Below are 16,146 nucleotides of genomic sequence, written 5' to 3'. Positions count from 1 at the left end.
GGCAAAATGCTACAGATTTGTGCTAGCAGGCAAAATCGATTCATGCGAGAAAATTGGCCTGTCGTCAAGATTTATTGGCCAATGACTATGAAGGCGAGGCGTACCGTATCTGCACAGTCTTGAGTTACACCACTATGGAATAGCTAGCCTGGGCTCTAGTGATATATGATATATAACTGAGAGATTGGGCACAGAATGGCTAATATCCATGAACAAGCAAAGCATGTAGTAACTCGACACATGCAAGTGTTCCATGTGGAATTTCATTTTTAGGGGATGTGTGTCCAACTCCAGATAGCTTGAATAAAGTGTGTGCGCGGGCGAGTGCAACTAAGTTGGCAGAGGAAAGCCACATTCTCGAATGCAACTCTTATGGTGATTTAATGGGATAACATGACAAACTGACAGATGTTTCAATCTACGCCATCTGAAGACACTGAGACGTCTCTCTTGTCATGTTACCCCATTAAATCACTAGGAAGTTTGTATTCAAGAGTGTGGCTCTCCTCTCCCATCTGGAATTTCTCAACAAAACCTTGCGTGTCCTCATGTGACTGGTCCATCAGTCAGCTTGCGGCAGAGAGAGAGCGCCATAACTCACTTGCATTAAGAGTTAGATTGTAAGCCACTTGACTTCTTTGGAGTTTGAAAAGCTCTTGTTCAATGGCCCCTTTAGAGTTTATATTGATGAATGTGTGAGCTCACCAAAGTATACATTCCTAGCAACTGTATATTTATACTGTTGATATGACTAATAAACTTGAAACCTGAACTTGAAACTTGAGCTTGGAAAGCTTTTGTGAAGCTCCAAAAAGAAGAAGTCCAATGGCCTGATAACTAAACTATTTTGCCTACGATGACCTGGATGACTGAGAATCTTCAGACAACAGGAGCTTGCATGTCCTCCTCATATCACTCGTAATGGTCCACGAGTCAGCTTGTGGGAGAGTGAGAGAGCTATAACTCAAAAGGATGCACCATTACCGGGCGAATACACCAGCCGCGACGAGATTCAAACGACAGAGAATCGCTTCTGTGCAGCCAGAGCGATACGAGCGATTGAAGCGACTAGAGTATGTCCGTTAAGAGCAGAACGCAAGCCTTCCAACATTCTCATCAGCTGTGGCAGCTGTCGCCGAACCGTGTCAGAGCTAATTTGAATAATATTCCCAGGAGTTCAGAACTACAAACTGTCGCTCTCGTGGCGCGCGAATCGCCTCTAGTCTCCCGAATCGTTTTTGTCGTGCGACTCAATACAAAGTCAATTACTTCCATCGCTCGCCTCGCTCAGTTCGCGGCTGGTGTATTCGTGCGGTTAGAGCCATAACTTACTTGCGCGCGATGTATCCTCTGCATACGGACTGGAAGTAGATGATGATGTCTGTGATCTTCAGGTCGCGCTCCTCCTCCAGGTGGGCGAGAACTCCTGTCCTGAAGAAGATTTTGCTCTGCCCGATCCGGTACAGGTTAGCGTCCAGCTCCAAGGCTCTGATCTGTGTGGATTGATGAGAGTAAACAGAGTGAGAATGGATGGCAGACATACTGAAGGACAAAATGCTGTGGTGTGCATAAATACATATGCTTGATAGATATACAGTATAATAACAATGTACTGTACAAGTAATTGCACTATTTTCTGCTAACATAAATCAAATAGGATTTACCATGCAATGGTGTTGTGTAAGCATGCACAACACTGACTAAATAATAATACTTTTCTGTTCAACACAAATCATACAGGACTTACCATTCGCTCACAAGCCTGTTTTCCATCCATGAAGCCCTTGGGAATGGCATTGGGCGTAAGGATCTCATACCTGTGTGCACAGAGAGCCACACAAATTGTTACATCTTTTGAATGGTTCTAGGTACTCCTCGTCAATATCTAGAATAGTGTTTCTCAACGGGGGCTTTACAGCCCCCTGATGGGCTGTTGGGGATCCACAGGGGGGCATTGAGAACGATACAGCTGAGAGGGGGCGGTGCTTTAGTTGCAATTGGGGGGCAAAAGTCCATTTTATTCTGTAATACTAAGGGGGGCATTGCCAGGCTTACGATGAGGCCAAGGGGGCTTTGGGAGGCTGATGATGAAGTCCAGGGGGCATTTATTAAAAAAAAGGTTGAAAACCACTGCTCTACAGTATAAGAAGAACTTCCAATAAGTTTAAGAACTTTACCTCTGTCTGAACTCCTGGAAGACGATTCTGTTGGGGAAGCCCTGTCTGCAGATACGGATGCCCTCCAGCACACCGTTGCACCTCAGCTGATCCAGCACCAGATGGGGGTCCAGCTTACCCGCCTGGAAGAGTCAAGTTGAGGATTAAAGAAGACATGTAAATTCCAATTAACTGATGAATGACGAATAACTGTTGAAACTACTGAAAATACTACTAAAACTACATCATTACAACATTGCTATGACAGTACCGAGAGCCTTAAAGGTGCACTGTGTAATATTTTTAGCAGTTTATTTGCAGACTTCATGTGGCTCATTCACAAATGTTACCTTTTTACCAAATTCTCATCACCACAATCAAACTGTAAGCATTCATTATGACTGGGAAACGTATTATAATAGGGTCTGCGTTAAAGGGTTAATAATGCATACGAAATGAGTTTGCTGAGGACGTACTCTTTTCTCGTGGTTGGGGATGATACAGCGGACAAAGTTGGGGTTGGTGTTCCTGAGCGTGGCCATGAGTTTGGTGAGGGACTCCTTGTAGAGCTGGCCCACTGTGCGGAACATGCCTTTCTTGGTCTTATACGTGGCACCAAACGTCGTCTCGTTCATGCCTGCCACCTGGTCCAGACCCACAATACGGTCCACTGTATCGGCAAACAAAAGAAGACAGGGGTGCAAAAGAACGAAACAGTTAAACACCACCACCAGAGCATCAGCAGCAGAGTCACTCGTGCTAAATTTGCCTTTGAGTGCAGATCTAGGGCAGGTTGAGCCTTGCAGGTCCTATTAAAATAGAAATAAAAAAAATATATACTAGATACTAGATGAGCGGAAAAAATCTATTCCTGGATCTGCACTTGATGACTTTGTTTTCCCTCAGAGTGCTTCTTAAAAGTGGCAGCAGGCAGGCTACGGAAGCCTGTAGGGACCATTGCAAGTTTCTGGATGGGAGGAGGATGGAATCTAGGATGCAGGTTCCAAGTGGATGTGATGACTTACTACAAATCCACCCTTAACAAATGAGCTGGGATCAGTGTTGTCATCAAGCCCTCTGGTCACATTCCTTCTGCTTCATGATGAGCAAACCAGTCACAGGGATCCAACTTCAGTTGTTAAGGGCGTTTGCTGATGAAATGGCAGACAGTAAGGTACAGTACCAAGTGGGGGTGCTGGAATGGAACATGGGCCTGGGAAGGTACATGGACAAGGTTTTTCAAAGCCAGCCTAAAGCTACAGTACATAAGCTGGGGGTTGATGGAGGTGGAAGCCCAAGATTCAGCTGTCATCAAGCCTGCCAAAGCACATTTAGATAATGGGTTTTCCAAGAGATGCTGCATGAGGTCAGCTTTCTGTTTTTATTCACCAATACGAATACGAACCTGTGGCAAATCACTTGCAGATTTGTTGAGTTCTGGAATGATGAATATTAGTGATTTTTAAGTATTTTAAGATCATGGACACATCTGTAAGTATTTCCATTATTGTTTTCATATAATGCACAACACCAAGTAGAGAGCAATTTTCTGCCGTTACGGCCACAGATGATTCACTGTGTTTTCACAGACCTCAAGTGACTGATGGGGTGCTGTGTATGTCTGGAACGATTAACATTAGTTGATTCAAAGAACACAACGGACACTGCGCAAGTATTTCCATTATTTCCCCAAATGCCATAATCTACAGCAGTGTTTCCCAACCAGGGGTACGTGTACCACTAGGGGTACGCGAGCACACCTCAGGGGGTACGCAGAAAAATGTAATAATAGCAAATATAGAGTGTAGTCACATTGGGATAGAGGAACAGAGCATGTGTGAGGGCAAGGGGGTACTCATCATATGACAAAATGGCTTAGGGGGTACGCAGGACAAAAAAGGTTGGGAAACACTGATCTACAGAATAGTTACTACAGAGTTTCCGCAGTTACAAGCAGCTATGTTTTACTGTGCTATCACTGACTTAAGTGGCTAACCGTATGTTGGGTTTGGAGTGGATTTTACAGACAGAAGAGAGGATGCCTGTGCTTCAGCCTTGGTGGTGCTCACAGTCGAGGACAGCAGTATCAAGACAAACTGGGCTACTTCAGAGTGACTAGACCCAGGGATGACTCGATTTTACAGACATTTTACATTGTGTACCATTCAGACAGACTGTGATTAAATCAGTCTGATGGACTACCCGGGCGAGGAGGTTCATATAGAATCTAACAGGGATAAACATGGAAGTGACATGTTCGTTCCAACTTTTACATACTTCCTTAATCTATTTTAGGGATAGAAAGAGAACATACTGTAGTCTCCAATATAAAAAGTTGCCCTTTCCATGGGCAATTTTGAAGAAAATTAACAACTGACAGCAAGGACTTAAAAAAGCACATTCAGTAATGAATTCATATGACGATTTGGCATCCACATGGGCAAATACCAGAGAACTAGGATGATGAGGAGCGTTCCCAAATTAGATTGCAGATGATTGGCGAAGTCTGGGGACAGATTAGATCTGTGTATCTTTCATTGAGGAAGTCAGCTCACACTCAGACTCTTAACTTAGCGCATCAAGATGACAAGAAGAAGTGTAGTTCTGAGGCACTCAAGGTTGCAATTTTTTATGCTTTTTATTTGGCTACAATTGTATTCACAATTGGCTCAGCTACACACATTAGGGCCAGGAGCTTGTGTATGAGGTTTCCGTTCCCTCCACAGCGGGAAACTCCACCCACTTTGTCTGGGGCAGAGGATGCATCGCCCTAGGCACCAGTAATTGTAGGATCGCCACTGATGACAAGAAATATTCATGTCACACTGTCTCAACGTACAATACTAACCATAATCAATATCTTACGTCCGTGCCATCTTGCTAATCCTCAAAATGATTGGCCATCTTACACCTCCGGCTCTCTCCATCGAAGATAAAGCAAGGAAAAGTGTTGGTGTATCTGCATTAATCCTGTTCTGTACGGCAGTAGTCAAAACTACAGTTTTAACAACTGTATTGCTGCAGTATTGGGGGAAGTAAAAACAGCATGCTACAAAATAATGCCCTATATTAGTGAGTTTGCTAGCCTAGAAATCTAGACGCCCCTAGGCTATGAGTTTGCAGTATCTTGGAAACAAAAACACTGCACTCATGCAACCAAAAAACTGTGCTGTGCCGCTTTTTTCACGAGGGGACATACAGACTGACCTTTTCTGACCTTGCGAAGACGCTTTTAGTATACTATAACGGCGCAGACTGGAAGGTCTAAAGGGAACATGGATTCCGATGGAACAAGGCACTTATTGTTTCCGTGTCGGAGTGCGAGACACTACGGAATTCTTCCTCCGCTCGCTAGCTCTACGTAAGTGGCTCCACTTTTCGGCCATCAGTGCCACTGAATGCCATACATCTGACACGTAGTAAAAACAACAGGCAGACGTCGTACACTGGGGAGAGCCCTGTAGCATTCTGAGATTCGTCCAGCTTAAACGCTAGAGCGATAACGGTCATGGTAGCCTGGAGTCATCAGTCATCATGGGTAAAGTTCATGCCTGGGTCACGAACTGAGATGTTTTGATTAGGGAAGCGCCCATATAACTTTTTTGCTTTTACAATATCTATTCAGTTATCGGTGGATATGTAACTATATGTAACAATCTGCTATCAGCTCTGAATTTAAAACACTATCGATGTTTCTTTTTATTTTCCCAGAACAACACACATGACCAAATGCATTCCCTGCTTCTCGCTGACAGAAAACATGTTTTGACTATATCCCCCCCCCCACCACCAGCCAGGAGAATTAGCTGATACAGCAGGTAGAGCATGCCTCAGCTCTCTGCGTAGAGGGACAAGGGACATAGACATGCAGACCTACGTATATAAGCAGAGGAGAGGCAAGGGGGCAAGGCATCAGAGGATAAGGCGCAATGCACTGGGGTAAAGCAGACACCTACAGTACAGAATAGGACTGCACAATATATCGAAAATGTATCGAAATCACAATATCAAGAGTGGCGATATGCGTATCGCGAAAATGACTTCATTATGGCGAATAAGTAAAATATTTCTGTGCAGTCCAATCACTTGCTGAATGTCAACAAATGCGCAAGAAGCCCGCCATGACCAAAGCCACGCCCCCCATACAAACCGACAAATTAATGACAAGAAAAACACTCAGCTATATTTCTAAATATTGTTTAAATATCAATTATCGATGTATTGCATGATGTTATCGAGTATCTTTTTTTTTCTCTCGATATTGTGCAGCCCTACAAAGGAGTCCACATTCATTCACCTGGAGACTCATGGAGACTAGAGACATCATAGAATGACGCTCTTTGCATATTCTGAATGTCTACGGTCGAGAGACAAAGGAGAGGGGGCATCACAAAGAAATGAAAAAGGAAAAAAATATAAATCACAAAACAGCGAAAGACAGACACAGACACAGAAACACAAGGCAGTAGATAACAACACAAGGCACTAATAAGCTTGAGTCTGAAGTTAACAGTGGTGCGATGCCAACATCTTAACTTGTTGACATCAAGAGGTGGAAATTCAAGCTTCAGAAAATAAAAGCTCTGTCATACACAGTATTTTACCATCCATTTGTCAGAAACAGCTGTATAAAATGAGGCAGGCAAAACTAAATCTGTCAAGACTTTTACTTTCTGAATCTGGGACGATACATAACACTTAATTCTCAACACAGAACCATTTAAAGTACATTTGTTTGTCCTGTATTCCACTCTGTATTCTTACTCATTCATTTCAACACAATTCCTTCATTTTAAGGTCCCTTTTCCTTACATTCCATACAGACAAACATCTGAACGGAGTTACGATCTTTCCCGATGGTGAACTGTTTCAGAACACCAGAGTTGAAGAGTTACAGGCACAGGAATGGGAAATAATTATTATTCCTAATAATTCATTCTCTCAGAGGGGAAAAGGCCTCAGTCAATTGGACCATTGACATGTTGCAGACATTGACCTATACTAGTAGTAGAGCTAGATCTGACAGGGCAGACGGTGCATGTGGGTGGCAGACAACAGTCCCTTTCTTCCTCAGGGAAGGAAGAGAGAAGAGCTGGGAAGAGCTGCCAAATGGTTCAGATGTTCACAAGAATGCGTGTTTGGAATGGGGTCTTGTGGATGAAATACAAAATTTCTCACTCTAGCGTAGTGTTTCTCGCTACAGTCCCCTGGGGGCGTTGGTAAGCCCTAGAGGGGGCATTGAGAAGGATACAGCTGAGTGGGGGTGAGACTTAGTTCCCATTTTGGGGGGCATTAGTCTATTTTATTTTTCAATATTAAGGGGGGCACTGGCAGGTTTATGATTGGGTCTCGGAGCGTTGGGAGGTTTAGGATGGGGTCTAGGGGGCATTTCTTCAAAAAAGGTTGAGAACTGTTGTAGCGTATTCTCTTACCAAAAGTTGTATTGAATCACGAACGGAGCTCGTGGTGCAACGTGTTGAGTAGGACCTACCGTCTTTCCAGAGCTCTGCCACAAACTTGTCGGTGGACTGGTGTAGGAGCGTGGCCACGTTGTCGTTCAGAGGGTCCATGTTCTTCATCAGCCACTCGTCAGCCTTGTAGTCCACCTGAGGGGACAGGAGACGAACAGGGCTCATGAGAAACAAATCTTTAGATCACAGACACTATTAATTTGGGGTGGGTGTGGGGATACTGAATGTCAGACGTCTATCAGCCGTCATTGTCAAAGTGATGCAGGCAGACAGCGCGAAGGGTGGGGGCGGTGGGACAACAGTCGTGACGAACAGGAAACACATCTTCAGATTCATTTGGGTTAGGTGTGGGGATACTCGTATATGTATTATGTTTGAATGGGAAACATGTTCGGACCCCGACCACAGATGATTAGCTGTATATCTGTTGTGCTTCGTTATAGCCTTAATTTCCCCCTGGGATCAATAAATGATACCCTGATACTCTACTCTAACATATTTCTATCAACTACTAGATTATGAATTATTGTCTGCCCTCAAGATCAGCCAGACCTCATTGTCAAGCTCAATAAAAAATAAATAACCAGACAGACTGAAACAATCTGGAGGGAACATATACAGTAATTCCCTGTTTAAGGGAATGACTGGCCACTAATGTAACTCAAGCCAAGAAGAAAAACCCACAACATGTTGTTATTTGACAATACATTTCCTGTAACATGTACTGACATTGCCGAGTTACGAGACGGTCCACAGAACAGAAAAACTAGGCGTGGACTACGAACTTGTGCCCAAGTGTCACAAAAACAAGCTCACAATTCCGGATACGACAAGGGAGGGGAACAACACGATACGTTTGATGGAAAGGTTTTTTTTTTTTTTTAAGGTCATATTTTGCCAGCCACATAATACAGTATTTCCTCTTTGGTGTATTATGTATTGAAAGTCCCCCTCAGTGGGAGGTCTGGAAAACTGAACTGGGTGCGGACTGCGGACAGGATCAGGGAATTAGTGTATAGAAACAGACTTAACACAGTCACCTCAGGCCTAAACCGAACGTAGCCGCACGCACGCAGACACGCAGGCACGCGCACACTCACGCACACACACACACACGCACGCGTGCACACGCACACACGCACAAAAACACTGACGCGCATGCACACGCAACATCTCGCATTGGCTGGGTTCCAGCGGCTCTGTGCCTAATGTAATAATATCACTGTGTCCATGGAGAGCAGGCTCAGGCTTGATCTGATGGGGACCAGATGTGGAGGCCTGGTGGCCAGGATCAAAAGCCTGAGTCTGTGTCTCGTTGTTAGCATGTTGCGTAAGTGGGGACTCTGCTTTGAAACTCTAGTCCAGTAAGTCAGATGGCCCTCGCTCACTAGAGCACACATTCCAAAAGCATTTTTTAAATTTCTTTCTTTTTTTTTTGGATGGGATAAGTGACACTGAGGCATTTAAAACAGCAAACGAACACATTCCAGGGCCATTTTTTTCTTTTATCACGCAGGCAGTCAATATCCCTGCCAGATGAAATGGTAAAACGATAAGAGGATTGTCTTCACCAGGTGAAATAGAACCATAGAACTAGATGGCTCTATTGAGCATTAAGATTATACACATGGAGGTTAAGTAATCATAATCATGTATCAAGAAGCCTTGCTGGTATTGAAGACTAGATAAAAAAAACACATGGAAACTATATAAAATCTCTCAAACTGATGTCTGATGGGGATACAGTATACTGGGCATTCTCTATACGGAGTTGCCTCCACAGTAGGAATACACCTCCTGACGTGCTGCCGCTCTCTGGAAAAATGTGCCTGATATTCACCACATAATAACTTTAAGGCCCTGCAAACATACCAGAGCATCTGCATAGCACATGGCCAAAAAAATAAGAAAATATGTAGAAGAGAGACGGAGGACGAGCTGTCTCAGAACACAGAAAAAACCCTGTTGAAGCTCCAGCCCTGCGAAAGTGAATCTGAGCTGGTGATGAGAGGTAGGATAGCTGCACCAGACCCACATCAAGATGAGTTAGAGGTCTACAAACCCCTCAGCTCAAGCCTTCCTCCCCCTGCATCCAATAGCATAGTGCAGTACTCAGTCCTGCATGAGTGTATGTATGAGAGCTGGTGAGCGCACCTATCCTGCGTAGAGGATGATGCATGGTCTATCTACACGGTCTAGATAGTTAATGTGTACTCATGCCTGTGTGTGATGAGAGATGGTGGGTCGTCCAGAGCATAGAATACGTACCCGCCCGAAGTAGTGTATGATGCAGAAGTCTGCCTTGTCCCTGAGCTGCTTGGGCTTCTGGAACTTGATTGTTAATGTGTGCTTGTGTGTGCGCATTAGGAGAGGTTGTCAAGAGCGAGCCTACCCATCCTTCGTGGTGTATAGTATAAGGTCATGATAGTTAATGTGTGGTTGTCGAGAGTGTAGAGGCAGAGAGAGTAGAGAGAGAGAGGTTCCATTGGCCCATTGTTTCCTGGTTCTATTATGGCCCCCCTTAGGCAGACCTAGGCAGACCTAAGGACTGTTCTATTCATTGTAGGAGCATTATGACACGCCCCTTTAGGCAGACCGGAACCTGGTCGCGTTAGGTGCCCATAGAAACCTATTATGTTGGCATATCTCTATAGAATATCTCTGGTAGAGGCGTAGAGTACATACTCGTCCCGCGTAGTGTATGATGGAGAAGTCGGCCTTGTCCTTGAGCTGCTTGGGCTTCTGGAACTTGGTGTGGGTGCCCTGCTCCTGCATCAGCTTGTCCACAAAGGTCTTGTCGGTGGCCTTGGGGAACCAGCACTCCTCGTCCAGCAGGGCCAACACACCCGGGGGATGCGCCTGGGGAAGAGATATACAGTACATCTAACACTGTGTGGTCTGGTTCTCGATTCTGATTGGCTGATAGCCGTTGTAAATCGGGCACAAGCCCACACCATTCCAAATGAAGATTCTTATTGCTAAATGAGCTTGGCTCAGATTTTGACAAAATATGTAGTGACTGCACTATATCTATGTAGAGCAGTGTACTGGGGCTGTACTAATGTGCTCGTACTAGAGTTCAAACTGACACAAAGTAGCTAAGATTTGAGATGATTCTGTATGCGATGCGTTCTGTACACTTTTAACGATCAGACATTTATTCCATGATTCTGTTTTGCTTCCTGCTGCCCATTTCAGTTCCTGAATACTTAATGTTGCTTAAGAATTTCATGATGTCGGTAAAAACGTACAGGTCTTTCGATGAGGTCAATGCAAGGCTGCAGGTCCAGGCCAAAGTCGATGAAGTTCCACTCGATGCCCTCCCTCTGGTACTCCTCCTGCTCCAGGATGAACATGGTGTGGTTGAACAGCTGCTGGAGCTTCTCGTTGGTGTAGTTGATGCATAGCTGCTCGAAGGAATTCAACTGCAGGATGGAAGACAGACAGAGAGAGAGAGGACCCATAGAGTCAGGCCCAGATGGTTGCATAAAGGAAAGCTTATTTTTTCTTGAGGAAACATGATTTGCAACTGTTACTTTCATAACTATGAAAGACCCATATGAGTTCATTTGAAAAGAAATGTTTTATATGGACAACACAAAACAACACAAACACAAAACGAAATCTTTATGGGGCAATTACTTTTTCCTGAGTCAAACAAAATAGCTTGCGGTAAATTAGGTTGCGATAGTTTATCAGCTATGAAACATGGATGAAATCAAACGCTTTTTGCAAGCCGAGCACTACAAACAACTGTTTACAACTCTATATTTTCTTTGGGTCGGAGGCAATTTCCGTATGACTGATGCTGATTATGGCTAATTTGTTTTCATTCCAGTATTGCGGACACTTTGATTTGCTCTTTTGGCTCTGATTATGTCAACAACCGCAGCGGGCCAGATATGCCTCCCACAGGGCTGCCTGCGAGGCCACACACATCTGTCCCTCTTCTGCAGGTCTGCAGGTCCCAGGACCACAAAGGAGGAAGCTATTAATTCTTCATTATTTGTCTGAGAGGAGTAAATCTGAAAAAGCTGGTTCATGTGGGCCAATAAGTAAGGTTAATTGGAGGACACCATTATAGAGGCAGCTGAAAAAGATATCTGATCCTTCTACACAGTATGTATGGGATCCCGCTCTTGTCCCGCACTGATTTGCAAGAGAACTAGAAGGATGGACCTATTCCTAAAAAACTAGAAGAATATTTCAAGAAGGCTGGACAAATTCCACTGCCACCTTTTTACACCAACATTCATTTAAATGGCCAAAAAAACTCCTCACAATTCTATACTGTTTGGGCCACCAAAAGACAACACAATTCTATACCGCTTCGGTCAAAAACAGCTGTGAAAGCACCCTGACATATTTAGCAGAGACAGCTACAGCACTCAGCACTCCGAGCTGATCGCAATCTCTCCTTCCCAATCATTTTCTGTCTCTCTTTATTATCCTGACCGACAACCAAAAACATTAAAAAAAAAAAAAAAAAAAAAAAACAGTCCAAGAAATTCCACTTGGTAAAGAAATTATTTATTGCGACGACACAAACCTGGAAGATTATATAAGAAAAGCGGTCTAATGAAGGGCAGGATGCCCGAAACGTCACATTAATTAAAATAACAGAAACGGGAGCTTGGTGTGCTGCCTTTATTTTCATTTTTTCACAAACTTCTCAAATCCTGATGAAGACCCTGTTGTGTCGAAACGTTGTATCATGACCTGAATGATTTATTGTGACGACACAAACCTGGAAGATTTCAAAGCCAGCAATGTCCAGGATGCCGATGAAGGAGGCTCCCTGCCGCTTGGTCCGGTCCAGGGCTTTGTTGATGCGGTGCACTAGCCAGCGGAACAACCGCTCATATGTGGCCTTGGCCAGAGCCTCCACTGCAAAGTCCGCCTGCGAAAAAAAAAAAACACACACACGCAAGAAAAACACACACGCAGGACAAACACACACATGTGCAAAACGTACATACAGACACACACACACACACACACACACACACAAACACACAAACACACGCAAGATGTATAAACAGACACACACACACACACACACACACACACGCGCACACACGCAAACACACACACGTTAACAGATTTATTGGGGGAAATGGGAAGACTGATGACAGAGTGGACGCCAAACAAAAGAAGATTCTTATCATGATAGCACAATATCTAGCCAATCTACCGACAGAGTCAAATGAGACCAAGTCTCCAATGGAATAAACACACAGGCGTCCAAGACCAATCAACCTTCTTATAAAAACTCCAACTCTTGACAGGAGGAAGGAAGAGGACACAAGATGTGTAATTAATCATTGGCTCAGCCACATGTGGAAAGTGTGTGTGTGTGTGTGTGTGTGTGTGTGTGTGTGTGTGTGTGTGTGTGTGTGTGTGTGTGTGTGTGTGTGTGTGTGTGTGTGTGTGTGTGTGTGTGTGTGTGTGTGTGTGTGTGTGTGTGTGTAAGAACTGGACTTGATGGGCTTTGGGAGCAATACGGATCAGTTCAGTTCTACTCCGTTGTTCACCCCAGTCATCCAGTCATTTGTGACCTCAGTTAAAGGTCATTGAAAGTTATACACTAGACAATCACACTAGACAATCACACTAATCACACATCTCAAGACTCGAAGAAAAATGGGCATCAAAGTGACGTGTGGCCAAGTTTTTATTCCCAAAAAGTAGCTTCGACAGACAAAGGGTGCAAGCATGCAGCAGAAAGGAAAGTGATGTACTTATTATTGCATTGGCCAGTACAGTACCAAGAGGTGTTTTTTTCTGTAAAATCATAGAGTGAGCCTCAATTTCTTTATGAGCAGTGAGTTCTATACCTGTTCCTTATTGGCCATTGCAGTAGCTCATACAGTGAGCCTCAAAATTTTTGTGAGCGGTGATTGCTATACCTGTTCCTTGGTCTGTGCCTTCTGGACGTAGTCGCGGCCCACTTTAATCCTGGGCGACAGGATAGCGCGCGTGAACTCCATCACATTCATGCCGAGCAGGTGACAGAGCTTTTGAGCAGCTGACAGGACAGAGGGCAGAGGTGAAGAAACAGAAATGAGGAAACGTGAGCAGAGCAGCAGAGAGAGAAGAAGAAAATATTCAAGATTACCTCAAGGTAGAGATGTCAGGGCCAGATTAATAAAGTAAGAACTTGAGGATGTTTTCTTTTTGTGTGTGTACTTCAAAGACAAAACTTGCTGAAAAGCCAATCCATCTGTCTGATGTACAGTACTGTCTGACCGGCTGGTTCAGGGAATTGTTGGCTCAATTATGTTAGTATGTGGCTCAATTACCGTAGTTTGTATCACGATTCATGACCTACAGTTCGATACACCCCACGATTTCACATTTATAGGTAGAATAGGTTACAAGAGGCTACTAATAATTAAAAAAAAGTTTCTATATAATAACGATGATGCTTGGAAGCACTATCACTTAATATCATGTGGTTGTTTTCTATGCTGATGGGTATCGAAACATTAAAAGGGCGTATCACGATATTGCCTTCGTGTATCGCGATACAGTATCGTGACTCTGTGTATCACAATTTCTCGGTTCGATACAATATTGTTGCAGCCCTAGTAGGTACAAAACAAGTTTTTACTTTAACAAGTCAGGATTGACACCTCTGCTTAATACGGGCTGTAGGCATCAGCTCTGCTCCATTAATTTTGTAAAGTCATCATATATGAATGAGTTTACTTTGCAAAGACAACCACAGCCATGTGTTGACAGCATTAACGTCAAACTCAACATTTGGGGGGAAAATATATATACTGTAAGTATCATGGGTTCTTTCCTGACACACCCCTTGAGTGAGTGAACTGCCCGTTTTTCAGAGAAACCCCTTCAGGAAGTTTCCATGGACTGACTCACTACACTGGAGACCTAGACCAAGACCACTGGACCAGACTAACTCCTGGCAACCAGCCTGCACTCCACACAACCCCTCAAACAGCTCTTCCCCTGACAACCATCCTCCGCCGCTAACAGTGGTGAGAGCAGGAAGAATCCCCCTGCCTGTCTGCCTGTTTGGCCATAAGGCATAGAGGGCATTTGCCCGGTGGACTGCTGATGATTTTGGCCTGGTCCTCCCCTCAATGTAGTTGTATCAGTCCTCACGTCGCTACAGATGACCTGTCTGAGTAAGATTTAAATGGTCATTTTGGCTGTTGTGGTCAAAGTAGCACATAGAAGATTACTAAATATATTGTCACAGGCTTCATTGTCTCTGTCAATAACTGGCGGATCGGTTTTGTCTGAAAATGCCCGGACAGATTTTTTTCTCCCAGTTCAGCCCTGCTGCCTGCCTGTCTGTCTGTTTGCTTGCTGCTGGTCGAGTAAGCGATTTGGAATGTGGAGGACTGCTAAGGCTGCACTTGCCGTTAAAACGGTACCCTCAGGGGCATCACGGTTGATTTAAGGGAGATTCTCTCTCTCTCTCTTTCTTTTTTCTTTCTTTGTGATGAGGCGAAGCCAGAGAGATGTCAAGCTTGTCATCGTCGCAGAACACAGCGATGTGTAGTAGATGTGCGGGGCAGACTAGCCCTTCTAATCGGCTGACAGGAGGAGAGGCCTTCAAGGGAGTATCTGAACATCTGTTGCAAAGTGTGAGCTCTGGGTCCAGACCAGGCTCCTGGCAGGTATACTCCCTCACCAAAAGGTAAATGGTGAATGGACTGCATTTATATAGCGTCTTTCCACTCCTTTGAGCACACAGCCAGTGCTCTCCCCATCCTCCTCCACAACCGAGCATAACGCAGTCCCTCCGCACTGCTCCCTAGCTCAGCAGAGGCATATATAGCGCCTTTCCACTCCTTTGCGCACTCAAAGCCCTTTACATTGTATTTCTCACATTCACTCATCCACATTCACATTAACACATAAGCTGCCACGCAGGGTACCACCCTACCACCAGGAGCAAATTTGGGGTTAAGTACCTTGCTCAAGGACACATCGATGGGGTCAGGCAGAGCGGGGCTCGAACCTGCAACCTTCTAGTTGCCGAACGGCTCCTCTACCATTTGAGCCACCACTGCACCAAGCTGGGTCTGCAGTGCTCAGGTACAGTAGGTGGAGTAAACAGCCAATGCTCTCCCCATCTTCCTACATGACCGTGGTACCCGGAGCATAACGCAGTCCCCCCGCACTGCTTCCTAGCTCAGCAGAGGCATACAGCATAGGCGTAGCCAAGGGTGGGCCTGGGCCCGCCCACTAGACATCCAGGCCCTCCCCATTCACAGTTGACAGTCAACTTTTGCCTCATTGAACTATAATTAATGACATAGCACTGAGTGATAATTAATCATTTTGTCGAAAGTCTGGTTCATCATCTGTGATTTCTATGATTTCAATGTCAAATATCATTTTTGAAAGCGTTTTTATAATATCTACCTACACGCTTTCGGGTTGGGCCCATCCAATTTTTTCTAGGCCCAACTGTTTTATTATTTCTGCCTACGCCCCTGGCATACAGTACATGAAATGTCATTGTACACTGTGTGCTGTGT

General features: G+C 44.6%; 1 protein-coding gene across 2 annotated transcripts in view; it reads right to left on the bottom strand.

The window, feature by feature from the left end:
- Window positions 1-16,146, bottom strand: part of LOC134451451 (myosin-10) — a 119,126-nt gene that overhangs the window by 27,600 nt on the left and 75,380 nt on the right. For both annotated transcript variants that reach the window (XM_063201933.1, XM_063201941.1), the window contains 9 exons: window positions 13,537-13,655; window positions 12,375-12,527; window positions 10,879-11,052; window positions 10,313-10,486; window positions 7,648-7,762; window positions 2,633-2,826; window positions 2,178-2,299; window positions 1,748-1,817; window positions 1,333-1,493 (listed from right to left, as the gene is read on the bottom strand). In XM_063201933.1, the coding sequence (XP_063058003.1) occupies window positions 1,333-1,493; window positions 1,748-1,817; window positions 2,178-2,299; window positions 2,633-2,826; window positions 7,648-7,762; window positions 10,313-10,486; window positions 10,879-11,052; window positions 12,375-12,527; window positions 13,537-13,655 (1,282 nt within the window). The remainder of the gene's footprint in view (window positions 1-1,332; window positions 1,494-1,747; window positions 1,818-2,177; window positions 2,300-2,632; window positions 2,827-7,647; window positions 7,763-10,312; window positions 10,487-10,878; window positions 11,053-12,374; window positions 12,528-13,536; window positions 13,656-16,146) is intronic.

The sequence above is a fragment of the Engraulis encrasicolus genome, chromosome 1, assembly GCF_034702125.1.
Source record: "Engraulis encrasicolus isolate BLACKSEA-1 chromosome 1, IST_EnEncr_1.0, whole genome shotgun sequence".
NCBI classification, from domain to species: domain Eukaryota; kingdom Metazoa; phylum Chordata; class Actinopteri; order Clupeiformes; family Engraulidae; genus Engraulis; species Engraulis encrasicolus.
The sequence above is the reverse complement of the archived record's forward strand: the minus strand, read 5'-3'. Positions and strand labels throughout refer to the sequence as shown.